The 26897-nt window shown below is 46.5% G+C and overlaps 2 protein-coding genes and 1 non-coding gene across 5 annotated transcripts in view; 2 read left to right on the top strand and 1 right to left on the bottom strand.

Moving 5' to 3' along the window:
• The first annotated feature begins 5644 nt into the window (after positions 1-5644).
• LOC116748051 (trophinin-like) lies at positions 5645-13584 on the top strand. The gene is made up of 10 exons (XM_032620867.1): positions 5645-5689; positions 7765-7869; positions 7985-8048; positions 8309-8388; positions 8825-8916; positions 9607-9683; positions 9777-9819; positions 10236-10298; positions 10826-10940; positions 11734-13584. Exons 1-10 carry the CDS (start codon positions 5645-5647, stop codon positions 13582-13584), a joined length of 2535 nt encoding a protein of 844 aa, XP_032476758.1.
• Positions 10463-10591, top strand: LOC116748198. Its single transcript, XR_004348209.1, has one exon. It is a non-coding gene; the product is annotated as a small nucleolar RNA SNORA11 (small nucleolar RNA).
• A 1633-nt stretch (positions 13585-15217) lies between the features above and the next one.
• The window catches only part of PFKFB1 (6-phosphofructo-2-kinase/fructose-2,6-biphosphatase 1), a 94571-nt gene continuing 82891 nt past the window's right edge, over positions 15218-26897 (bottom strand). Inside the window, exons 11-14 of one of the 3 annotated variants that reach the window (XM_032620869.1) lie at positions 19910-20039; positions 17195-17257; positions 16069-16133; positions 15218-15717 (exon numbers count right to left, since the gene is read on the bottom strand). In XM_032620869.1, the coding sequence (XP_032476760.1) occupies positions 15658-15717; positions 16069-16133; positions 17195-17257; positions 19910-20039 (318 nt within the window). In that variant the 3' untranslated portion in view covers positions 15218-15657. The remainder of the gene's footprint in view (positions 15718-16068; positions 16134-17194; positions 17258-19909; positions 20040-26897) is intronic. The other 2 variants (XM_032620870.1, XM_032620868.1) reach the window with 2 other exon arrangements.

Genomic DNA, 26897 nt, shown 5'->3' with positions numbered 1-26897 from the left:
ACAGTCATCAACACAGTATGGGACTGGAACAAAAAAATAAATATAGATGAATGGGACAGGATAGAAAGCCCATAAATAAACCCATGCAGGTACAGTCAATTAATCTATGACAAAGGAGGCAAGACTGTACAATGGAGAAAAGGAAGTCTCTTCAGTAAATTGTGCTGGGAAAACTGGACAGCTACATGTAAAAAAATGAAATTAAAACATTCTTTGACACCATACAGAAAATAAACTCAAAATGGATGAAAGATCTAAATGTAAGACTGGATACTATAAAACTCTTGGAGGAAAACATAGGCAGAACACACTTTCACATAAATTGCAGCAAGACCTTTTTTTCATCCACCTCCTAGATTAAAAACAAAAATAAACAAGTGGGACCTAATTAAACTTGAAAGCTTCTGCACAGCAAAGGATACCATAAACAAGACAAAAGAACAACCCTCATAATGGGAGAAAATATTTGCAAATGAAGCAACTGACAAAGGATTAATCTACAAAATATACAAACAGCTCATGAAGCTCAATATCAAAAATCAAACAACCCAATCAAAAAAATGGGGAGAAGACCGAAATAGACATTTCTCCAAAGAGGACATACAGATGGGAAACAAACACGTGAAAAGATGCTCAGCGTCAGTAATTATTAGAGAAATGCAAATCAAAACTACAATGGAGTACCACCTCACACCGGTCAGAATGACCATCATCAAAAATTCTACAAACAATAAATGCTGGAGAGGTTGTGGAGAAAAGGGAACCCTCTTGCACTGTTGGTGGTAATGGATTGGGATAGAGGTTCCTTAAAAAACTAAAAATAGAGTTACCATATGATCCAGCAGTCCCACTCCTGTGCATATATTTGGGGAAACCTCTAATTCAAAAAGATACATGCACCCCAATGTTCATAGCAGCACTATTTACAGTAGCGAGGATATGGAATCAACCTAAATGTCCATCAACAGAGGAATGGGTAAAGAAGATGTGGTACATATATATACATATACGATGGAATATTACTCAGCCATAAAAAGGAATGAAATTGGGTTATTTGTAGAGATGTGCATGGAACTAGAGACTGTCATACAGAGTGAAGTAAGTCAGAAAGAGAAAAACAAATATTGTATATTAATGCATATATGCGGAATCTAGAAAAATGGTATAGATGATCTTATTTGTAAAGCAGAAATAGAAACACAAGCATAGAGAACAAACATATGGATACCAAGGGGAACGGGAGGTGGGATGAATTGGGAGATTGGGATTGACATATATACACTTTTGATACTATGTATAAAATAGATAACTAATGAGAACCTACTGTATAGCACAGGGAACTCTACTCAATGCACAGTAGTGACCTAAATGGGAAGGAAATCCAGAAAACAGGGGATATATGTATATGTATAGCTTATTCACTTTGCTATATAGTAGAAACTAACACAACATTGTAAAGCAAGTATACTCCAATAAATTTTTTTAAAAAAGAAGAAATAATGGGGCTTCCCTTGTGGTGCAGTGGTTGAGAGTCCGCCTGCCGATGCAGGGGACACGGGTTCGTGCCCCGGTCCAGGAAGATCCCACATGCCGAAGAGTAGCTTGGCCCGTGAGCCATGGCTGCTGAGCCTGTGTGTCCGGAGCCTGTGCTCCACAACAGGAGAGGCCACTACAGTGAGAGGCCCGTGTACAGCAAAAAAAATAAAAGACGTAATGTAATATTTCATTCAGATGTCTATTCTGTGAAACAGGACATGAGTTCTGGGGTGTCAGACATGAAACAGATCTGCATGATGGGGCCCCAAGGAGCTCACAATCTAGCATGTAGGAAAGAGAGTAAACAGTAAACCAGTAAACAGAGAGCTCTTACCCAGTTTATTAAGTGCTCTGACAGAGCCATGCAAAAGAGCAAGGAGGAAGGAAAGACTAACTAAGCTTGGGGTGATCTCAGATGGTTTCTTGGAAAAAGCAGCATTTATACCAGTCTTTATAGGAAGGCAGGCCTTTTATTGGCAGGCATGGGGTGTGGGAGAGGGGAACAAAGACATTCCAGGTAGAGGAAGAGTCTGAGCAAAGGTATGGCATTGGCAGGAGGCAGAACATGAGACATCCACTGTAACTGAGGCCTGTGAGGCTGTCAGAGACTGACTGTGGAGGGCCTTGAATGATAGGCTAAGGAGCTTGGATTTAAACCTGCAGGCCAAGGGAACCCTTGGTGGCTATAGATATGGTCATCTTGGCATTTGAAACATCACTCCGAGGGCCTCTGTGCAAGTAGAACAGATGGGAAGCAGGTGCATTAGATCAGAGACCCATCTGACACTGTCCCATGTGCCCCTATGCTCAGCAGAGGCTCCTCAGAGCCTGCAGTCCTACAAGAACTACTCCTTCTTCCCTTCTCTTCTTCCAATGTTCTACTGCTCCCACAGGACACACCCAGCTCAAATACACCCTATCTGGAAGCTTTCACTGCCTTCCAGTAGGTGATTTCCTCTGTGAGGCCCGTCAGTATCCTACTCTGGGATTCTTCAGTGATATGTTGTATTCTTATGCATCCCAGCCAGATGGAGAAATCTTCAAGGACAGGTTGAGAATCTCATCCAGTTTTGCATCTCCAGTGCATAGTATGGGTTTTGGCACATGGAAAACTACTGGGGAACTCTTCACCAGTGAATTCGAGAAAGAGAAAGTACATGAAGAGAAAGAAGAAATGGGAGAAGGGGAGGAGAATACTTGGAGAGAGGGAGGGAAGGGGGCAGAGCGATAGGGTGTTGGTATGGTCAAGGGAAATAAGAGGAAGAGTGTAGAGGAGAGCACAGGGCCAATGTGGGTTCTTTCTTCTTCCCATCAGTAGCACCAAGTATCAGACCTGCCACAGTGAGTGTCAGGCTTTGGAATCAACCAGATGTGGGTTCATATTCTGGTTCTATCACTTAGTGACCATGTGCCTTTAGACAAGACACGTCACCTCTTGGGCATTAATTTCATCAACTGTGGAATGGTGATACAACTAGTTCTTCCTACATGGGTGTTTTAGAACTTAAGAATAGAGTCTGTCATACAGAGTGAAGTAAGTCAGAAAAACAAATACCATATGCTAACACATATATATGGAACCTAAAAAACAAACAAAAAAAAGAGATTCTGAAGAACCTAGGGGCAGGACAGGAATAAAGACGCAGACGTAGAGAATGGACTTAAGGACATGGGGAGGGGGAAGGGGAAGCTAGGACGAAGTGAGAGAGCGGCATGGACATATATACACTACCAAATGTAAAATAGATAGCTAGTGGGAAGCAGTCGCATAGCACAGGGAGATCACCTCGGTGCTTTGTGACCACCTAGAGGGGTGGGATAGGGAGGGTGGGAAGGAGATGAAAGAAGGAGGGGATTTATGTATACTTATAGCTGATTCACTTTGTTATACAGCAGAAACTAACACAAAAGTGTAAAGCAATTATACTCCAATAAAGTTTTAAAAAATAGATGTGAGTTCTTTGAGGGCAGGGATCCAACATCCAACAAGGGCCGTGGCACAACTGTGTGCTCAACAAATAATTACTGACTGCAGGAGTAAGTGATTGCCCTAGAAGAATTGTTTTCCACACTGGGGAGAAGTGCTCCATTCCACTAGAGACAGAGGCTAAGCACTTGTGTACCAGTGTACCAATAAAGGAGAAACACAGTCCCAGTAAAAATTTTCAGCTAAGTTGATATACATTAAAAGCATCAATATAGTGATCAGGGGATAAATAAAAACTTTTGGTAGACTTTCTTGTATTTACTGATTTTATTCTGAATTACATATGATGCAGGGGATACCCTAACTTTTAGCGTTTAGAGACTCTAAATGTCTTAATTTGGTCCTACTTAAGCAATAGAAATTAACATGATCTAGTCCCCTACCCCAGAGCAGCTCCTGGGGAGAGAGACCCAGACACACAACACACTACAAAAACACACTATGTAACTAAGGTTGGCATAGAGGGGTCTGTAGGAAGCATTGGTGTGGGAGCCCAGAGAAACACAGTCCTCCTAGGGGCAACAGAGGAATCAAATAGGAATGGGGATACAGTGTGGGGGATAGAGAAATCAAATGGAGAATAGAAAAGAATGATTGCTGAATAAGAGGTAGTAAGCAGAAAAGAGATCACATTGGGGAGAAAGGAAAGCTGGAAGTAGGGAGTGAGGGAGGAGGCTGACAGGCAGGGAAGGAGACCCCTCTGGAGGCGGAAAGAGGCAGGATCACTTCCGGCTGGGGAGGGGGAGCAGATAGGCTCAGACCTAAGGAGAGGCTTGGAGAGAGCGGACGCCTTCTGGACGGGAGAGGTGAGCTAAAGTGCCCTGCTTTACTGAAGACCTTGTGGGGGACTCCAGGCTAGGATTTGACGTGCTTGACTCCACACATCCCTAGGGTTTGAAGGAAACCTGCTAGAGGTTCAGGAGCTAACCGCATAGAAGTGGTCGGATTTAGAGGTGTCTGGACTCGGTTTGCAAGGGAGAAAGTAGAGGGCAGAATCCCCTTTGGGCAACGGAAAGAGAGATCTGGACTCAGTTCGGGCTGCTGGAAGGAGGGATGCTGACCCGGTTGGGACTGCAGAAAAGAGAGATGGAGAAATAGTTCCGGCCATAGAAAGAATGGAACACGATCCAATTAGGTAGGGAGATAGGCGATGGGAGGCTTCGTTTAAACTGGAGAGAGGTCGCAGGACCTGGTTTGGGCCACAGAAAGTAGAGATTGGGAGCTAGAAAAAGTAAGGGGCAGAATCCTTATTATACATCTGAAAAGACCTGGCTCAGAGGGGAGAAAAGAGGGGCTAGGACCCGGTTGATACCGGTTTGAAAAGAAAGGGACAGAACCTGGTAGCGCTTGGGAAGGATTACACAAAAGCCTAATACCATAGGATTTGTGGGTGGGGTAACCATGTTGCAGTAAGGGCGGGATGGTCACTTGCAGACGTGGAAGTAGGGGTGCGGTGTTGCGGAAGGAGCAGTGCAGGCACTTACTGCAGAGCATAGGGAGGGGGCATATAAAGAGAAGAGGAGGTGCGGAGGAGTACAGCAGAGCGGAGGGAGGGGGCATTACAGAAAGGGACAGTGCGCTGCGTGGCTATACTGCAGAGGAGAGGTGTATGGTGTTGGGGAAGGCGCGGAACGAAGAGGTGCTGCAGAGCGGAGGGAGAGGGACCGGTGTTGGGGGAAGGGTTGGAATGAGACGAGATGCAGTTAGAAAGAGTGGGTCAGGAGTGGCGTCAAGATGTTCTGCTGCTTTGACGGCAGAGGGCTTATGTGGGATTGAGGTGGTCAGCCTGTCCAGTCCACCAAAGCACATGCGCGCTGAGCGCCTGCGGTTGCCCTCACGCCTCTGGTTGATGTGCATGCGCACTACCAAGTTGCGGTAAGGGTGTTTGTAAGGTAAAGGGGCGGGATCGAGAGCAGGCTTGCGGTTTCTTGGAGGCAAAAGGAGCTAGGATTTGGAAGCCAGATGGTCTGGGTTTCTAGGTATGAGGACCCAGTAGTTGAAGGGTTTGGGGCCCAAGGTTTGATCAGAACCCCCTCCTTCAGGATTGGCAGGAGACCTGATGAATGTCCACCTCCCTCTTATTCTTTCCTGACTCAGGCCCCTTCTCGGCTTTCCAGAAAAATGGATAGTAGAAATGACTCCGATTATAAGATGACCCCATTCCAGGTGAGGCCCTTCTGCATTCTTGGCAGGCCATCTGCCCTATTCTGAGTTCATTTAAGGCTGTTGAGCCCCTACCACTCTGTAGTTGCATAATTTCCTGCCTAACCTGTTTCAGTCCTCCCCTGAATGGTGGAGGAGGAGGTGAAGAAAACCTGCCTATTTCTTGCTCCCTTCCTCTTCCTTCACCCTCCCCTTCAATCAGTCACCATTCAGAGGAGGGGGAGGTTTTGTAGAAAGGGTGGGTTGTAGGGAGGCCAGATGGCTCAGCACGTTATAATCTTAAGTGTGTAGGGCCCTCTGGGAGCCTGGGCTTCACTTCCCTCCAGATGTACAGGCTGAGACAACAGAAGAAGATAGTGTCTTGCTGATGCATACCCTCTTGTCATCAACCAAGGACCTACTGGCTATGGACCCACCAGTTGCCAACCGGCCTAAGAAAAGCAAGACCAAGAAGGCCCCTATTAAGGCTATCACTAAGACAGTACGCACTGCCCCTCCAGTTCCATCTGCCAATGTGATTACCACCAACAAGCCTAAAATAACTTTTCTGGCTTTAAACCTGCCAATCATCCCCCAGATCAACCAGGCTTCAGCTATCACTGAGGTAGTCAATACTCAGGCTTCTTCATTCACCGCTCAGCCTAAGAAAGCCAACAAGACAGAGTTACTGCTAAGGCAGCCCGAGGCTCCCAATTTCCAACTGGCAGTGAGAGTGTTACTACACAGATCAAGTTACCCTTGTAGGCCCTAAATGTGCCAGTCATCCCACAGACTATCCAGGCTCCGATTGCCACTGAGTCAGCCAATTCTCAAGCCTTGTTAGCCTCCATCAAGCCTAAGAAAGCTCCCAAGGCTAAGAAGGCTAACAATAAGGCCATAGCTAGTGCCACTGAGATCTCACTGGCTCCATCCACCACCTACTCAGCTACCATCCAAGGCCAAATTACCTCCATCCGAACTAAGAAAACCTCCAAAGCCAAGAAAGCAACTGTTAAGGACACAAATACTGACACTGAACTCCTAGAGACCCCAGATGCCACTGAGACAGCTACCAGGCAGATTGAGGCCTCAGCAGCAGCTATCTGGCCCAAAAAATCCAAAGTCAAGAAGGCTGCCTATAAGGGCCCAAATTCTGCCTGTGAGATCTCTGAGGCCCCACCTGCCAGTCAAATGGTCACAAAACAAGCCCTAGCAGCCACCCTCTGGGTCAAGAGAAGGTACAGGGCTCAGAAGGTTGCCACTAAAGCCCGGACAACTGAAAGCCAGACCCAAATTGACAAAGGGGCCCAGGCCAAGATGACTACCCCTCAGATCAATATAAGTGCCCTTGAGACTCAGGTTGTTGCTGCTGTCCAGGCCCTGGCAGATGACTACCTGGCTCAGTTGAGTCTGGAGCCCACAACCAGGACCCGGGGCAAGAGGAACCGAAAGGTGAGATCTCTGACATCACCATCCTTAACTCTGTACTTCTTTTCCATTCCTATCTGCCTGGTTTGTTCACTTGTTCTTTTAAGTTTACTGAGCCAGTCCCTGCATTCACATAGGCTGTGAGAGATGCTGAGAGGAATGTGATATAGTTCCTGCTGCTTTGCAGTTCAAAGATTGGTGGGGAAATAAGACATCCATACACTTACTACAAACTGGATATAATTCAACTTGTATTTATCAATACATAGTAGTTAGCATGGACCAGGCTTTGTGTTGGGTATAGTCACACAGGTTATGCTTTTATGTTTTAAAGTAACTCTTACCAGCTAGGTCCCAGTGTTACAGATAAGAAAACCAAGTCCCAGAGAGGTGAAGTGACTTGTTGAAGGGGTACGGCTAGTAGAGCCAGTGGTGGCCAAAAGAAGAGGAAGAACCAGACCCTGCCCTTGGGTTGCTCCTGTCTTGGCAGGGAAATGAAACTCCTGCCTGGAAGACAGTGAAAGACAAATCTAGAACTCAGTGTGGCTAATGATAAGGTCAGGACCCCTACAGGGAGGGTTTAGGGGACTTTCAGGAATAGGCAGGGTGAGGAGACAGAGCCATCTCTTTCACCTGGTGATTTTGGACCTTTCTGCTTTCTGATGATGCAGTCCAAGCATCTGAACGGGGATGAGAGAGGTGGTGGTAATTATAGGTGGATTTCATGGGGCCAGAGGCCTCCGCTATCCCGAGATGTGGCCATTTTGCAAGAAAGGGTAAGAATCCAATGCTGCCCAGTCTCTTCTCTTCTTCACCTGCCCTCTTCTCTGTCTTTCTTCCAAGTTTTATGAAAACATATTGAGATCTCCCCATGTATTCCTCTTCTCCCAGGCAAATAAGTTGGTGAAATACCTGTTGGTTAAGGACCAGACAAAGATCCCCATCAAGCGCTCAGGTAGAGTCATCCCAACCCTCCTCCCTGAGCTCTCCTTTCTACTCCCCTCTCCTCCCTGCCCTGGGGGTAACAATTTAGTTTTATGGCCTCTTCATTCTCTCATCTATCCTCCCCTGCCCTTTTCACACTCTGTCATGGCTGGCATCTCCCATTAACACAGTTCAGGACTCAGACTACACTAACCCCATAGGGCTGGCAAAAGGGCTGCAGCTCTGTGGCCCCTTCTCAGACCAGCTGCTCCCACCTCTCCCTTCCTGCAGACATGCTGAAGGATGTCATCCAAGAATATGATGAATATTTCCCAGAGATCATTGAACGAGCAAGCTATGCTCTGGAGAAGGTGAAGGGACATCTTCTGTGGGATGGGCACAATGGGGAAGTCTTGAATGGAACAAAGGTGTACACGTCCCTTTGCGGGGGACCACAGAGACTCCCTAATCCAGCCCCATCACTGTGCAAATGAGCAGACGATGGCCTAGGGAGGGACGTAGACTAGCCTCGGGTAACACAGCAAGTACAGCTAGGACCCAAGCCACCCAGCTTAGTCCTGGCTTCTGTCTACTGCTGGACATGTTCTGTAGTGTATTTCAGTTGCTCACCTCTCCCTTCCATCCCCCATTATCTGTCTCCCTAGAGTCCCATTAAGCATAAAGACTATTTTGATAACAATAGTACATTTGTTACCTGTTTGCTGTGTTAGTTAAGTGTTTTACATGAATTATTTCACTGCCTAGGCTGAATTTTGTGACCTCACAGGCTATTCTTTTATTTGGCAGATGTTTCGAGTCAATCTGAAGGAAATTGATAAACAAAGTAGCTTGTATATTCTCATCAGCATTCAGGAATCCTCTGCAGGCATCCTGGGAACGTAAGCTGGGAAAGGGCTGGGATGGGAGGGAGGCTTCTGCTTTTATCCATGGTACTACTCCATCCCTGTCCTCTCCCCACATCCCCTAGGAAGTCAGGAAAGACAGAGCCTAAAAACCCCTTTTCCATATCCCACATGTAGTTGGAGCCCTACACATAGTTGTGGTGCCCGTTTATGATTGAATGGAGGTTGTAGAAGCCTGGGGCAGGTCATTCCTACTGTCAAGTTTTCTGTATCTCCAGAAGCTTCCCTGTTGTTGCTTGTCTCTTCCTATTGACCTTGGTAGAGTAGTTCCCAAGGGAGGGCTTCCTGGTATGAGTGAATCATGAGGGTTGAAGGGCAGGAGCATCAGTGGGGCCATGCCTAGAATTCTTTTGGAGCTGAGGGGTCTGGAAGAGAAAGAAGTAACTCATATTGGCTGGGTGTCTGGGTTGTAGTGGGTTGACAAATACAAGTACAATTCTATCCTCTCAGCAACCTGGGGAGAGGAAAATGTGATTTTCCCATTTTATGAATAAGAGAGTCTAAGTGCCTTGCCCAGGGTCACATAGAGCTTGAGGCATAGACTGGGCAGAATTCTCTCATATCTGAAGAATCTGGGAGAAGCTAACCTAGTAGGCTGGCTGGTGTGTATTTTTTTGCAGATGGCTGCTGGATGTAAACCTTCTCTCTGTCCCATTATTTCCCTAGGACCAAGGACACACCCAAACTAGATCTTATGGTGATTCTGAGTGTCATTTTTATGAATGGCAACAAGGCCAATGAGGGTGAGTTGCTGGGCTGGCAGCTGAATAGGGGGTCATGGTCGGAATTCCACATGTTCATTTTCTATCCCTGTTTCCTTTTGCCTCCCCTTGCAGCTGTCATCTGGGAGTTGCTGCCCAAGTTGGGGCTGCACCCTGGGTATGATTGGGCTCTGTCAGCAGTTGCTGTCCGTGTTGTCCTTTGGCAAGAGAGGATGGTCCCAGGATTGCATCAGCCTGGTGGTCTGGTGGAGGGGGCGGGGTTGCTGGACTGGGTAGAGGGTCCAGGGTTCTGACCTGGGTGGATGGGGAAATGGTCCTGAACTCTCTGCTTCCCCTTTCTCCTATGTTCTTTCTTTGTTCTAAGCTGATATATAAGATAGACCTTCAGGGCATCCCTGATAAAGAACCATCTGGCCTCAACTGCCTGCTTCTAGTGACCATGTGTTCATTACTTTCCTGAGTTCATTGAGATGGCCTTATGTACTAGAGAGGTCTCTTCCATGTTGGGAAATGCCTCTGCCCCCATGTGGGAAGTTCTGATCTTGGTTCATGGGTTGTTTTTCCCATTGTTAGGGTAAGGCACTCGCTCTTTGGGGAAGTGAGGAAGCTCATCACAGACGAGTTTGTGAAGCAGAAGTAAGTGGTGTTTTGGGGCTTTGTCAGGCCATGAAGTGTTCTGAGTGTGCCGATCTGGTCCAGAAAGTGCTCGATTGCCCTTTTCTTACACTACCTTTAGAGGTATGGGCATCCTGTTCCCTAGAACTGAGTCCATGGTGGACCAAACACAAGGCCCTTGCTGTGGGGTGTGCTCAGAGCAGAATGCCCAAAGAATGGCTCCTCTGTTTACAACACACCCGATAGAAACTTGGGTTTACTCCTCACAGGTGGCAGGATACTTTGGCCTCCCTGTGACACCATGCCCTATACATGCGTCCCCTGCCACACCAAGTGACTACTTTGCACAAGGCCAATGGGAAATGGCTCAGTATTGGAGGTCAAGACCATGAACTGTGTTTTGGAGTGAGTCTAGGGAAGGAGGGCCTTGGAAATCCTTCTCCAGGAGCTGAGTTTAGTTTTTCTTTGGAGGAGGTTGCCACCTGGTCCCAAGTGGTTAGACAACAGGTTTGCTTGGTTAGAAGCAAGTTTCATTTCCTTTCTTCAAGGTATCTGGAATACAAGAGGGTCCCCAACAGCAGACCACCTGAATATGAGTTCTTCTGGGGCTTGTGCTCCTACCATGAGACTAGCAAGATGAAAGTTCTCAAGTTTGCATGCAAGGTAATAGGAGAGCTGCCCTGACTTGGCATATTAAGGATACAGGATGTCTCTGGCTGGGGTAGGCAGTGTACAGGGATGGGCAGGTATAGGGCAGTCTGCAGTTCATATATAAGCACATGGAACTTCATTTATGTCCCAGAATGCTGCTTGACATAAAGTTTACATTGTTTCATTCATGTTCATACTTCGTATTAGTCTCCTCAACTGCCATAACAAAATACTATAGACTGGGTGGCTTAAACAACAGAAAATTATTTTATCATAGTCCTGAAGGCTGGAAGTCCTAGATCAAGGTCCAGCAGTGTTAGTTTCTAGTGAAGCCTCTCCTCCTGGCTTGCAGATGAATACCTTCTTGCTGTGTTCATGGTGGTGAGAGAGAGTCTCTTCTTATAAGGACACTAATCCTATTGGATCAAGGACCCACCATTATGACCTCATTAAACTTTACTTCCATAAAGGCCTACCTCAAAATATAGTCACATTCGAGGTTGGTACTTCAAAATATGAATTTTGGGGGGACACAAACATTCAATCCACAACATACTCTCTTATCGTTTCCCATATTACAGATGAAGAGACTTAGGCTCAGTGAGATTAAGTAGCTTGTCCAAGGTCACACAGCACCTAAGTTATCGAACTGAAATTGGATCTCAGGACTGACCCATGATAGAGTCCCAACAACTAAGACTTTTTTTTAAATGCTACTATTAGTTTTATACAAAGCCCATGGTAGGTATTTAATACATAATTACAAATGTTATTTTTCTTATAATGATTGTAATTCTCATTTTAGGTGCAGAAGAAAGACCCCAAGGACTGGGCCGTGCAGTACCGGGAGGCAGTGGAGATGGAAGTCCAAGCTGCAGCTGTGGCTGTAGCTGAGGCTGAGGCCAGGGCTAAGGCAAGAGCCCAAATGGAGATTGGAGAGGAAGCTGTGGCTGGGCCCTGGAATTGGGATGACATGGATATCGACTGCCTAACAAGGGAAGAGTTAGGTAATGATGCTCAGGCCTGGGGCAGATTTTCACTTGAAAGTGAGGCCAGAGCCCAAGAAAATGCAAATGCCAGCACCAACATTGACTTCAGCAGAGGAGCTAGCACCAGGGCTAGCTATAGCGATGGTGCTAGTATTAGCTTCAGTGGTGTCCCCAGCCCCAGTAATGTCTTTGGTGACAGGGCTGGCATTAGCTTTGGTGGAACATGCAGAACCAGTGCCAGCTTCAGCAGCGTAGCCAGCATTTGCTTTGGTGGCACACCCAGCACTTGCTCCACTTCCAGTGGTGGAGCCAGCATTAGCTTTGGTGGTGCACCCAGCACCAGCTCTAGTTTCAGCAGTGAAGCCAGCATTAGCTTTGGTGGCACACCTTGCACCAGTACCAACTTCAGTGGTGGGGTCAGCTCTAGTTTCAGTGGCCCACTCAACACCAGTACAAGTTTCAGTGGTGGAGCCAGCTCTGGTTTTGGAGGCATACTCAGTACCCCTGCTGGCTTCAGTGATGCACTCAGTATGAGCACCAGCTTTGGCAGTACACTCGGCACCAGTGCAGTCTTTAGTGGTGCACTTAGCACCAGCACTGGCTTTGGTGGCACACTCAGCACTAGTGTCTACTTTGGTGGCTCTCCCAGTTCCAGTGCCAGATTTGGTGGCAAACTCAGTACCAGTATCTGCTTTGGTGGCTTTCCTAGCACCAGCACTGGTTTTGATGGTGTACTCAGTACCAGTGTCTCCTTTGGTAGCTCTTTCAGCAATAGCACTGACTTTGGTGGTACACTAAGCACCAGCTTCTGCTTTGGTGATTCTCCCAGCACTAGTGCCAGCTTTGGTGGTACACTCAGCACCAGTCTTGGCTTAGGTGGCGCGCTCAACACCAGTGCTGGTTTTAGCAGTGCTGTCAGCATTAGCATTGCCTTCAACAGTGCACCCAGCGCCAACTCTGGCTTTGGCAGTGTGTTCAGCACCAGTACTGACTTCAGTGGGGCACCTAACACCACTACTGACTTTGGCAGTGCTCCCAGTACCAGCATGGGCTTTGGTGGAGCCCCCAGCACCAGATTCTGCTTTGACAGTGTGTCTAACACCAACCTATGTTTTGGTGGCCCTCCTAGTACAAGCACCTGCTTTAGTGGTCCTACCAGTGCCAGTTTTGGTGATGGACTCAGCACCAGTGCTGGTTTCAGCTTTTGTGATGGGTTAAGCACCAGCACAGGATTTGGTGGTGGACTGAGCACCAACTCTGGCTTTGGTGGTGGACTGATCTCCAGTGATATCTTTGGTGGTGGGCTGGGCACCAATGCTGGTTTTGGCAGCACACTTGGCACCAGTGCTGACTTTAGTAGTGGCCTCAGCATCAGTGATGGCTTTGGCGGTGGGCCTAATACCAGCTTCAATGGAAGACTGAGCACCATCATTGGCTTTGGCAGTGGTTCCAACACCAGCACTGGCTTTACTGGTGAACCCCACACCAGCACCGGCTTTATTGGTGGACCCACTTCCATTGTTGGCTTTGGCAGTGGACTGAGCACCGATGCTGGCTTCAACGGTGGACCAAGCAGTAGTGCTGGCTATGGCAGTGGAGCGAGCAATGCTGCTGGCTTTAGTGGTGGAGCCACCAGCCTTGGTGCCTGTAGCTTCTCCTATGGCTAGTGAGGTTTCAGGTAATTACAACATTTCCACAGCCAAGGCCGATGGGGATGGGTATAAGAGCTGGGAGATGTTATAAGAAACCCCAAGGTGGGAGGGCAGGGTGGGGAGATGAGCACAATGAAGGAAGTATGAGAAAATAGTATATTTGGTGCTAAAATGTGTTTCTGTTTGGTGTTTTGTTTTCAGATTTATATCACATGTTTACAGATACCGCTAATGAATTGCAGCAGTCCTTCCCATGGAGCCAAGGTACATCCTTGGAATCTTTGTCCACGCAGCAATCTAAGCAAATATTACCAATCAGCTGAGGGTGACATACTATGAAAAAATCTGTTTGCCAATCCTGCTTTGTTGTTTGCTTTCTGTGTCTTGTCATATTTGATATGAGTTACATTAAATTTGAAAAATGAATTGCGGTTTGTTCTGTCTTTTAATGTGCCTAAGTTGTTGTGAGTGACATTTTGGGTTCATATAAGAGCTAGAGATCAGCATAGCTCTTTGGGGAAGGTGGGCTCCAGCTTTAGGCTAAAAGGCAAGTATGACTTCAGTGGGGTAGAGATGTGGGGAAAGCATAGCAGGCAAGGGGATAATACCTTAAGTCAAGTTCTAGAAGGGGAAAGCCTGGAACAGAAGGCAAAGGGAGAGGGTTCTGGAGAGTAAGTGTAGATTCATTTTGAGATATTTGTGTAAGAATGGAAGGGACGTAACTAAAGGTGGACATGGGAACAAGGGAGGACTTTTTTGGGATAGGAGAGAGACCTGAGCATGTTGCATAGACAGTGGGGGCAAAAGCCAATAGAGAAGGACAGGATATAGATATGGAATAGTCAGGAGCTGACTGAATCAACCCATCCTTGGGGAGGTGGGATGGATAGAATACCAGAGAATAGAGGGTGACCCTGACTTTGAACAGGATTTAAGGTGGCTCTAGAAGGAGATAAATGTAGATTTGCTTCAAGCAGTGATCCCAATAAAAAAAGCGATATGGATCATACAAGGTTTGTGTCTTGCTGGTGGTTGTGATGGAAGGACAAACAAAGTCAGGGGGTGTATGAGTCTGTCTCTTCGCAAGTGGGTTGCTGCTATCTGCCCACAGTAGCTGCATGGAGATTGGCTGAAGAGATAGAATGTAGGATGCAAGCTGGCCAGGTATGGAAGAACAGTGAAGAGGAAGAGGACTGGTGGATTGGGAGATAATGGAGGAATCAAAGGACTATACTCTTGATACAGTACAAGAACAAATATTGTTCACTCAAGAAATACTACATACATGCCTGCTGTGTGGGAGGCATGCTGCTAGGGATCCTGTGGATGACACAGAGAGTTTTAAGGACCAGGGGGCCAGTGGTCAGATAGTGAGATGCTTGTATTTAAGAAGTCAGCCTGGAGAGAAGTCTAGATGATGCCAACCAAGCAGTGAGTGGCTGAAGGGAAGATGCTCACTGAAGTTGAGGGGGCAGGACACTAGGAGACCAGGGTATTGTCTGAATCATTTATATGGACAGTGAAATAACTCAGGATGGCAACAAGAGTTGGAGAAGGAAGGAGAGCTGTGGTCTGAGTGCAGATTCTTCTTTGAATGTAGGGATGAAGGTGTCATGTTCCCAGCCATGTTGCCCACGAAGAAACAAGGCCATAAGCACTCACATGAACCTATCTCCACCCTCACATTTGGAGGTACTACTCCAAAGTCCTTCTTTCCAGGAAGTTCTCACCCAGTCCATACCCCGACAGCACCAGAGCCATTTCATAGGGTCAGGATCTTAAGAGGATCTTGTGGGAAAAGCCTCACAATGACCTCCTTTCCCCTTTTGTAGGCAGTAAGAGAAGTCTTTATTGATCAGGGAATAGGAATTAAGAAGGAAAAAGTTTCATCCTGACCTAGACAGCACCTTGGTTGTAGCTAGAAATCAAGACCTGTTTTGGAGCTGATGAGGGTTTCTTCACTGGAAGCAGGTCTCTTTCAGTGAGGCCAACTCCAGAGTGTTCTCAGTGTAAGAGAAGAGCAACAATAGCAGCTCCTAAACGTGAAAGATAGCGAGGACAGAGGCAGTTTTATGTCTTAGAAAGGGCTCAGTAGTGGGCAGGGACAGTGTCCAGGGCTTCCTCAGGTTCCCGGCTGACGTCCACATTCTGAGAGGAGAGAACCCAGTATTAGCAGGAAGCAGCCAGCAGTGTGGAGCCCCCACCCCTCCCTGCCTCTTGTCCTCACTGCCAGGCTCCCCTATTTCAGCCAAGCCTGGATCCTGACCCTCTTCTCAGGCAAGCCTGGGGGAACCTCAGCCAGAGGCCTTTTAGGCAGGGTTGCTCTAGCTGTGCGTGTCTAGGGTGCCTCGGGTCTGGGCTGTGGTTCCTGCATTTCTGGGTGCTGGTTATTCTACCTGTTGGTGGAAATACCCAAGCTCTGTGGGACTGGGGCTGCCTTTCTGCAGGGGAGGGTGCTTTCACCATGTGCCAGCTTAGGACACAGAGTCCCTCACCTACCTCAGGCTTCTCCCGATGTGTGTTTACAGCCTCCACGTTCAGGTAGATGGACTCCACTTTGCAGCCTCAGAAAAGAACAACCCGTTCATCCATAAGCCACCCGGGTAAGCACAGGTCTTTCCTGAGGTGTCATTCCCTCCTCCACCCGTCACCACCCACACCCCCAGCTCCACGCTGTGTGCAGACCGTGACTGCCCTTTAGGGAGAGGAATTTAGACCACTTGTGTGATGTCAGGGGAAGACACTAGGCTTAAGATACAGGAATGGGGCATCCTCCCAGCTCTTCCCCTAATAGTCTCAGACTTCTCTGAGCCTCCCTTGCCCAGTTGTCAATGAGAATGAGAGATGACAAGAGATGATTTTTGCACCCCTCCTCAGCTCTTGTCTGTGAGACAGAAACCTAATAATAACAATGGAGCTCTGTGGATCCTCCCAGCTGTGTTAGGTGCTAAAGTGGTGGAAGAGTCCTGGTGTCTCTGCCTTGGGGCAACCAGTCCCAGGTAAAATTTATTTCCAGAACTATGCGGTTATGGCAACATCAGAGATGTGGAAGGTCACAAGGGAGTTCTAGGAAGCCTGAAGAAAGAGGAGGGTGGTATCATTGGGGCCTGGAGCGGGCAGAGGAGGCCCAATGCCTATGGAAGCCCCCTTAGCTCCATCCCTGTGGACTGAACACTAATCCAGGTTTCAGTACACCATCTGCCCTGTTCATACTCCAGAATAGATTTGAGTCTGTCTCTTCATCACTCATGAACATTCCAGAGCTGACTAATGCCCCCAAAGAGAGTCTCAACTGCCCGGGCTGGTCTTTGAACCCTCTCTTCAAATCTGGCCCCAAGATACACTTATTCATCTGGTCCCTTTTGGGCACCCCCTCTTCTACAGCTTTGTGCTGTATGATTGGTGCTCTGGTAGAGACAGAGAAAGCTGGGGCCAGGTCCCAGATTTAGAGGCCACTTCAGTCCTTCCCCATTCTCATCTTGCTATCACCAGCCCTGCCTCTACCAAGACATCCAACTACCCACCCAGGAAATCTCTCTCAGGACTCTTCTGGGAAAATGCTAGGCACTGCAGGCATGATCATGGTGTCTATGTGCTTTTCCCCAGATGAAGGTAGGGGACTCACCATAAGCCACAGGTGTAAGTTTGAGCACTGTGTGCAGAGGGCACCTGAGATAAGGCAGCTCATCTAGAAAGGAGGAGAGAGCAGCCCTCAGAGACAGGGTGCTGGGGAAGGCACCACCTCCCAAGGCCTCCAGGCTTGCAGCACTCTCCCTTTCCACCCCCTTCCCCATGGTTGTCTTCACCTGGGCCCTGCTCCCCCACAGTCTTCAGAGACAGTGCTGAGAGCAGGGTGGGGAAGGAGGAAGAGAGCAGAGAGGCAGCCTCAGGAGCAGGGAGGAAGAAGGGCCCTGGAGATCGCAGACAGACCCTGGGTCCCCCAGACGCTGAGGATGGTCACCTCGAAGGTGGCCGACCTCCTCACCCACAGGGCAAACATAAGACCAAGGCAGGCCTCCCTCCCGGCCCCAACCTCAGCCCTTCCATGGGCTCCCCCACCACAAAGGCCCACAACAGGTCTCAGCAAGTGTTTTCTGAGGCCCCACTATGTGCCGGGGCCGTGGCCGAGGTGTGCGTGCACCTTGGCACCTCCCGCAGCTTTCTCCCCAGCCCAGGCCTGTGCCCTCTGACTCCTGGGACACTTGTTGATGGACAAGCATTCACCAATTCACTTGTTTCCATTTACTGAGGATTATGTATAAAGTTGTTCTGAATATTCGCATGCAATTACTCGTATGGCCTTGATGACATTCAGACAGCCCTGATGGGAGGTGATGATCAGGCCCATTCCATGGATGAGGACACTGAGGTTCTGAGAGGGAAGGCACTTGCCCTACATCCCACAGCCAGGAAGTGGCAGTGCTGGGACTCGAGCCTGGGATGCTTTGAGGCCAAATGTGTGCTCTTCCCACTGCAGTCTGCTGCCACTGCCTTCGAGGGACTCACAGTGTTGTGGGGTGACACCCCCACCTCACCCCTCTCTGCAGACATCCACCCTCCTGACCACCCAGGCAACCTATACGGCTCCCCATCTCCCTTCATTGAGCCAGAGCTCCACCCCTCACGGCCTCCCTGCCCCTGAGGTTCACCGTAGGCTTTTAAGGCCTGCCACTGACCATGCAGCCTCCTGACACATAAGATTTGGCAATTTCCTGGGCAACCAGTCTGCTCCTCCTCCTTGCCTTTGTCACCATCATCTTCAGGTGCTGGGCCTAGTGCTTTTGGTGCACTATCTCATTCCATCCTCACTGATACTCTGCAGGAGTTACTGTTCCTCACTGCACACATGACAAAATAGATTCAGAGAAGGGAAGCGACTTGCCTGAGGTCTCTGACCCAGTTCTGCCATTACCTGCACAAGTGACCTCAGCCCTGTCTTTTCTCTTTCTGGTCCCCAAAGTTCCTATCTCTCATAGCACAGGATTGGACCCAGCTCTGAGGTCTTATGGGTCTGAGTTCTCAGTCACACCATCTCTCTGGGTCTCAGTTTCCTCACCTGAGTGATAGGGGCAAGAGCATGTGCCCAGCCCTGCCTGGCCCAGCTCTTAAGACAGCTGTGAGAAGATGGCATGGCCTGTGCATGAAAGTGGGTAGTAAGTGGGTAAAGCAGTGTGCAAACGGGAGATGCATGTGCTTCCCATGCACCTCACATATGTCTGAAGTGAGAGGCCTCTGGAATGCACCTGAGATTGGTACCTCTCCCTGCCCTACTGAGCCCTGTGATCTTGGGCAATTCCTTCATCCCTCAGAGCTTCCATTTCCTCTTCTTCACAGTTGGGGTTACAAGGCCGGCCTCACAGTCTCGAAAATAGTACTGAGCAGTAGAGATGTGGACAGTATCAGAAATCTAGCAGCACCACCCCAACCCCTGTCATCTTTTTTCCATTGAAGAGATTGAGGACCAAGCAGAGGAAATTACTTGTCCAATGTCAAGTTTTCAAGTCCCAGGGGTTCCAATTCTAGATGACTCCATATTACAAGTGCCCTTTGCTTGGAAGCTAGCGTCATAGAAAAGATCCAAGTCTGCAGGATATTGTACACTTCAAATATGACTTTGCATTGTCCTCACACTCCCTCCCTCCAGTATCCTGGAGATGTCAATGCTTCAGCATCAATGTCAGAAATGGACTCTCCCACCTGAAGGTGACACAACAGTCTCTTGCCAGGCCAGCTGCCTCAGTTTGCATTTCAGTATTTGTAGTCAGTGTAGATACACTGTAAATTAAAATATCTAGATGTTTTTTATAAAAAGAAATTATCATTTAAAATTTTTAAATGAAAACATCAATATCTTGGGGAAATCATCCCTATAGCAAAGACAGAAACCTATAATCAAAATCAAGATACCACAAGAGGTCCCATTCCACCTGAGAACAGCATGCCTCAGACAAATACTGGCTCATCTTTTTCAGGTTGAGGCAGACTGTTAAGGTTGGCTTTGAAAATGTTATCTCAGAGTAACACTGATATTAATAATAGCAGCTAACACTTATATGGCCCATACTTTGTGTCATGAACTGTTCTAAGCTCTTTATGTTAAATATGTTCATTTATTTAAACTTCATCATTATTCTCCCCATTTTACAGATATGGAAACTGAGAACAGAGAGGTTAAAGTAATTTGCCAAACGTATTATGTGACAGAGCAAGAACTTGAACACATGCACCCTTGCTCTAGATCCCGTGCTCTTAACTATTAAGATATAAACCACCAATTTCTGGTGTCAGAGTCTCAACTCACATGCAGCTCCCGTGCCAGGAACAGAGAGAACAGTGGTACCTGAGCTCTTGTCCAGGAAGTAGGCCAGGAGGCACCGCATGACAGCCTGGTGGCAGATCACCAATACATTTTCCTGCCGTTCTAGCTCCATTATAACTGGCTCCAGACGCTGGACCAGATCCTCATAGGACTGAAAGGGAGAGAAACACTTGGGTAAGAAGAGGAGATGAGGCACATTTGCCCAGAGGAGAAGAACTCTACACTAGGAATCAGGAAAACTGGGCTGTGGTGCCAGTTCCGTTGTTGGTCCAGCAGTATGACCTTAGGCAATTCACTTCCTTCTTAGGGTCTTAGTTTCTCATCTATTAAATGGGGCAACCAATATAGTGGAGTAAATAACAATAATAAAATTTCCACTAAAATTCCCTAGAAAATCTGAATAAAATAAATGTCTGCACTGCTGATCTTTCAAAAAAATGAAGGAAACATTATGAATATATGGTTCCAAAATGAAGAAAAACTGGAAAAAAAGAGTGATAAATGGATATAGAAGCCACAACTCCCATGAGGGCATTTGCCAATCACAGTATCCAAGAGCCTTGAGCTTTTAAAACCTTATAGAAACATGAGACAAGGCCTTAGGTGTGTACGAGATGGGGATTTGGGACTGAGACTTTCACAAAAATCTGAGACCTTCAAAGAACTACATCCTCAGAAAAACTATAAACTAAAAAATATATCCACAGGCAAAGGGAAACAGTAAGAAAATATATCTGTCTCTGCCTGACTCTTGGTGGAGAAAATTAGGAAAAGCCTCCTGTAAGAATGTATAACCAGGGGGGGACCTTGAAGATGGCGGAAGAGTAAGACGCGGAGATCGCCTTCCTCCCCACGGATACACCAGAAATACATCCACACGTGGAACAACTCCTACAGAACACCTACTGAAGGCTGGCAGAAGACCTCAGACCTCCCAAAAGGCAAGAAACTCCCCCACGTACCTGGGTAGGGCAAAAGAAAAAACAGAGACAAAAGAATAAGGACGGCACCTGCACCAGTGGGAGGGAGCTGTGAAGGAGGAAAAGTTTCCACACACTAGGAAGCCCCTCCGCGGGCGGAGACTGCGGGAGGCGGCGGGGGGAGCTTCGGGACAGCGGAGTAGTGCACAGTGACGGGTGCGGAGGGCAAAGCGGGGAGATTCCTGCACAGAGGATCGGTGCTGACCAGCACTCACCAACCCGAGAGGCTTGTCTGCTCACCCGCCGGGGCGGGCGGGGCTGCGAGCTGAGGCTTGGGTTTCGGTTTTGGACAGAGCTCAGGGAGAGGACTGGGGTTGGCGGCTTGAACATAGCCTGAAGGGGTTAGTGCACCACGACTAGCCGGGAGGGAGTTCGGGGGAAAAGCCTGCACCTGCCGAAGAGGCAAGAGACTTTTTCTTCCCTCTTTGTTTCCTGGTGCGCGAGGAGAGGGGTTTAAGAGCGCTGCTTAAAGGATCTCCAGAGAAGGGCGCGAGCCGCGGCTAAAAGCGCGAACCCCAGAGACGGGCGCGAGCCGCGGCTAAAAGCGCGAACCCCAGAGGCGGGCGCGAGCCGCGGCTGAAAGCACAAACCCCACAGACGGGTGCGAGCCGCGGCTGAGACCGCGGACCCCAGAGACGGGCGGGAGACGCTGGGGCTGCTGCTGCCGCCACCAAGGGGCCTGTGTGCGAGCACAGGTCACTCTCCACACCCCTGCTCCGTGGAGCCTGTGCAGCCCGCCACTGCCAGGTTCCCGGGATCCAGGGACAACTTCCCCGGGACAACGCATGGCGGGCCTCAGGCTGGTGCAACGTCACGCCGGCCTCTGCCGCAAAGTTACGCTGCCTCTGCCGCCGCAGGCCCGCCCCGCACGCAGTGCCCCTCCTTCCCCCATCCCCCAACCCCCGGCCTGAGTGAGCCGGAGCCCCCGAATCAGCGGCTCCTTTATCCCCATCCTGTCGGAGCAAAAAACAGACGCCCTCCAGCGACCTACACACAGAGGCAGGGCCAAATCCAAAGCTGAGCTCCTGTGAGCTCTGAGAACAAAGAAGAGAAAGGGAAATCTCTCCCAGCAGCCACAGAAGCAGCGGATTAAAGCTCCATAACCAACTTGATGTACCCTGCATCTGTGGAATACCTGAATACACAAGGAATGAATCCAAATTGAAGAGGGGGAATTTAGGAGCAAGTTCTATGATTTTTTTCCCTTTTCCTCTTTTTGTGAATGTGTACGTGTATGCTTCTGTGTGAGATCTTGTCTGTATACTCTTGCTTCCACCATTTGTCCTACGGCTCTATCCGGGCATGGTTTTTTTTTTTTTTTTTTTAATTTTTTTCTTAATAATTAATTTTAATTGTAATAAATTTATTATACTTTACCTTCGTTCTTTCTTTCTTTCTTTCCTTTCTTCCTTCCCTCCTTTAGACAACGAATCACCCCAAATTAAGGCGGTGGTCTCTGAGAGCAAGATTTATGATTTTTCCCCCTTTACCTCTTTTTGTGAAGGTGTATGTGTATGCTTCTGTGTAAGATTTTCTCTGTATAGCTTTGCTCCCAACATTTGTCCTAAGGTTCTATCCGTCCCTTTTTTTTTTCTAAACATTTTTTAATTCAATAAGTATATTATACTTTATTTTATTTTTACTGTATCTTTCTTTCTGTCTTTTTTCCTTCTTTCCCTCCTTCCTTCCTTCCTCCCTCCCTCCCTACATTCTTTCCTTCTTTGCTTCTTTCTTCCTTCCTTCCTTTCCTCCTTTCTCTCTTTCTTTCCTCATAATTCTACCAATTCTCTCTACTTTTTCTCCCTTTTATTCTGAGCCGTGTGGTTGAAAGGCTCTTGGTGCTCCAGCCCAGGAGTCAGGGCTCTGCCTCTGAGGTAGGAGAGCCAACTTCAGGACACTGGTCAACAAGAGACCTCCCAGCTCCACATAATATTAAACGGTGGAGATCTCCCAGAAACCTCCATCTTAACACCAGCACCCAGCTTCACTCAACGACCAGCAAGCAACAGTGCTGGACAACCTATGCCAAACAACTAGCAAAACAGGAACACAACCCCACCCATTAGCAGAGAGGCTGCCTAAAATCATAATAAGGCCACAGACACCCCAAAACACACCACCAGACGTGAACCTGCCCACTAGGGAGACAAGATCCAGCCGCATCCAGCACAACACAGGCACTAGTCCCCTCCACCAGGAAGCCTACACAACCCACTGAAACAACCTTAGCCACTGGAGACAGACATCAAAAACAACGGGAACTACGAAAGTGCAGCCTGCAAAAAGGAGACCCCAAACACAGTAAGATAAGCAAAATGAGAAGACAGAAAAACACACAGCAGATGAAGGAGCAAGATAAAAACCCACCAGACCTAACAAATGAAGAGGAAATAGGCAATCTACCTGATAAAGAATTCAGAATAATGATAGTAAGGATGATCCGAAATCTTGGAAGTAGAATGGACAAAATGCAAGAAACAGTTAACAAGGACCTACAAGAACTAAAGATGAAACAAGCAACGATGAACAATGCAATAAATGAAATTAAAAGTACTCTAGATAGGATCAATAGCAGAATAACTGAGGCAGAAGAACGGATAAGTGACCTGGAAGATAAAGTAGTGGAAATAACTACTGCAGAGCAGAATAAGGATAAAAGAATGAAAAGAACTGAGGACAGTCTCAGAGACCTCTGGGACAACATGAAACGCACCAACATTCGAATTATAGGGGTTCCAGAAGAAGAAGAAAGAAAGAAAGGGACTGAGAAAATATTTGAAGAGATTATAGTTGAAAACTTCCCTAATACGGGAAAGGAATTAGTTAATCAAGTCCAGGAAGCACAGAGAGTCCCATACAGGATAAATACAAGGAGAAATATGCCAAGACACATATTAATCAAACTGTCAAAAATTAAATACAAAGAAAGCATATTAAAAGCAGCAAGGAAAAAACAACAAATAACACACAAGGGAATCCCCATAAGGTTAACAGCTGATCTCTCAGCAGAAACCCTACAAGCCAGAAGGGAGTGGCAGGACATACTGAAAGTGATGAAGGAGAAGAACCTGCAGCCAAGACTACTCTACCCAGCAAGGATCTCATTCAGATTTGATGGAGAAATAAAAACCTTTACAGACAAGCAAAAGCTGAGAGAGTTCAGCACCACCAAACCAGCTTTACAACAAATGCTAAAGGAACTTCTCTAGACAAGAAACACAAGAGAAGGAAATGACCTATAGTAACGAACCCAAAACAATATAGAAAATGGCAATAGGAACATACATATCGATAATTACCTTAAATGTAAATGGACTAAATGCTCCCACCAAAAGACACAGATTGGCTGAATGGATACAAAAACAAGACCCTTATATATGCTGTCTACAAGAGACCCACTTCAGACCTAGAGACACATACAGACTGAAAGTAAGGGGATGGAAAAAGATATTCCATGCAAATGGAAACCAAAAGAAAGCTGGAGTAGCAATTCTCATATCAGACAAAATAGACTTTAAAATAAGGACTATTAAAAGGGACAAAGAAGGACACTACATAATGATCAATGGATCGATCCAAGAAGAAGATATAACAATTGTAAATATTTATGCACCCAACATAGGAGCACCTCAATATATAAGGCAAATATTAACAGCCGTAAAAGGGGAGATCGACAGTAACACATTAATAGTAGGGGACTTTAACACCCCACTTTCACCCATGGACAGATCATCCAAAATGAAAATAAATAAGGAAACACAAGCTTTAAATGATACATTAAACAAGATGGACTTAATTGATATTTATAGGACACTCCATCCAAAAACAACAGAATACACATTTTTCTCAAGTGCTCATGGAACATTCTCCAGGATAGATCATATCTTGGGTCACAAATCAAGCCTTGGTAAATTTAAGAAAACTGAAATTGTATCAAGTATCTTTTCTGACCACAACGCCATGAGATTAGATATCAATTACAGGAAAAGATCTGTAAAAAGTACAAACACATGGAGGCTAAACAATACACTACTTAATAATGAAGTGATCACTGAAGAAATCAAAGAGGAAATAAAAAAATACCTAGAAACAAATGACAATGGAGACACAACGACCCAAAACCTATGGGATGCAGCAAAAGCAGTTCTAAGGGGGAAGTTTATAGCAATACAAGCCCACCTTAAGAAGCAGGAAACATCTCGAATAAACAACCTAACCTTGCACCTAAAGCAATTAGAGAAAGAAGAACGAAAAAACCCCAAAGCTAGCAGAAGGAAAGAAATCATAAAAATCAGATCAGAAATAAATGAAAAAGAAATGAAGGAAACGATAGCAAAGATCAATAAAACTAAAAGCTGGTTCTTTGAGAAGATAAACAAAATAGATAAACCACTAGCCAGACATATCAAGAAAAAAAGGGAGAAGACTCAAATCAATAGAATTAGAAATGAAAAAGGAGAAGTAACAACTGACACTGCAGAAATACAAAAGATCATGAGAGATTACTACAAGCAACTCTATGCCAATAAAATGGACAATCTGGAAGAAATGGACAAATTCTTAGAAATGCATAACCTGCCAAGACTGAATCAGGAAGAAATAGAAAATATGAACAGACCAATCACAAGCACTGAAATTGAAACTGTGATTAAAAATCTTCCAACAAACAAAAGCCCAGGACCAGATGGCTTCACAGGTGAATTCTATCAAACGTTTAGAGAAGAGCTAACACCTATCCTTCTCGAACTCTTCCAAAATATAGCAGAGAGAGGAACACTCCCAAATTCCTTCTACGAGGCCACCATCACCTTGATACCAAAACCAGACAAGGCTGTCACAAAGAAAGAAAACTACAGGCCAATATCACTGATGAACATAGATGCACAAATCCTCAACAAAATACTAGCAAACAGAATCCAACAGCACATTAAAAGGATCATACACCATGATCAAGTGGGGTTTATTCCAGGAATGCAAGGATTCTTCAATATACGCAAATCTATCAATGTGATAAACCATATTAACAAATTGAAGGAGAAAAACCATATGATCATCTCAATAGATGCAGAGAAAGCTTTCGACAAAATTCAACACCCATTTATGATAAAAACCCTCCAGAAAGTAGGCATAGAGGGAACTTTCCTCAACATAATAAGGGCCATATATGAGAAGCCCACAGCAAACATCATCCTCGATGGTGAAAAACTGAAAGCATTTCCACTAAGATCAGGAACAAGACAAGGTTGCCCACTCTCACCACTCTTATTCAACATAGTTTTGGAAGTTTTAGCCACAGCAATCAGAGAAGAAAAGGAAATAAAAGGAATCCAAATCGGAAAAGAAGAAGTAAAACTGTCACTGTTTGCAGATGACATGATACTATACATAGAGAATCCTAAAGATGCTACCAGAAAACTACTAGAGCTAATCAATGAATTTGGTAAAGTAGCAGGATACAAAATTAATGCACAGAAATCTCTGGCATTCCTGTATACTAATGATGAAAAATCTGAAAGTGAAATCAAGAAAGCACTCCCATTTACCATTGCAACAAAAAGAATAAAATATCTAGGAATAAACCGACCTAAGGAGACGAAAGATCTCTATGCAGAAAATTATAAGACACTGATGAAAGAAATTAAAGATGATATAAATAGATGGAGAGGTATACCATGTTCTTGGATGGGAAGAATCAACATTGTGAAAATGACTCTACTACCCAAAGCAATCTACAGATTCAATGCAATCCCTATCAAACTACCACTGGCATTTTTCACAGAAGTAGAACAAAAAATTTCGCAATTTGTATGGAAACACAAAAGACCCCGAATAGCCAAAGCAATCTTGAGAACGAAGAAAGGAGCTGGAGGAACCAGGCTCCCTGACTTCAGACTATATTACAAAGCAACAGTAATCAAGACAGTATGGTACTGGCACAAAAACAGAAAGATAGATCAGTGGAACAGCATAGAAAGCCCAGAGATAAACCCACGCACATACGGACACCTTATCTTTGATAAAGGAGGCAG

Source organism: Phocoena sinus, chromosome X, assembly GCF_008692025.1.
Source record: "Phocoena sinus isolate mPhoSin1 chromosome X, mPhoSin1.pri, whole genome shotgun sequence".
NCBI lineage: Eukaryota > Metazoa > Chordata > Mammalia > Artiodactyla > Phocoenidae > Phocoena > Phocoena sinus.
Note: the sequence above shows the minus strand (reverse complement) of the source record. Positions and strands in the feature narration are given on the sequence as shown.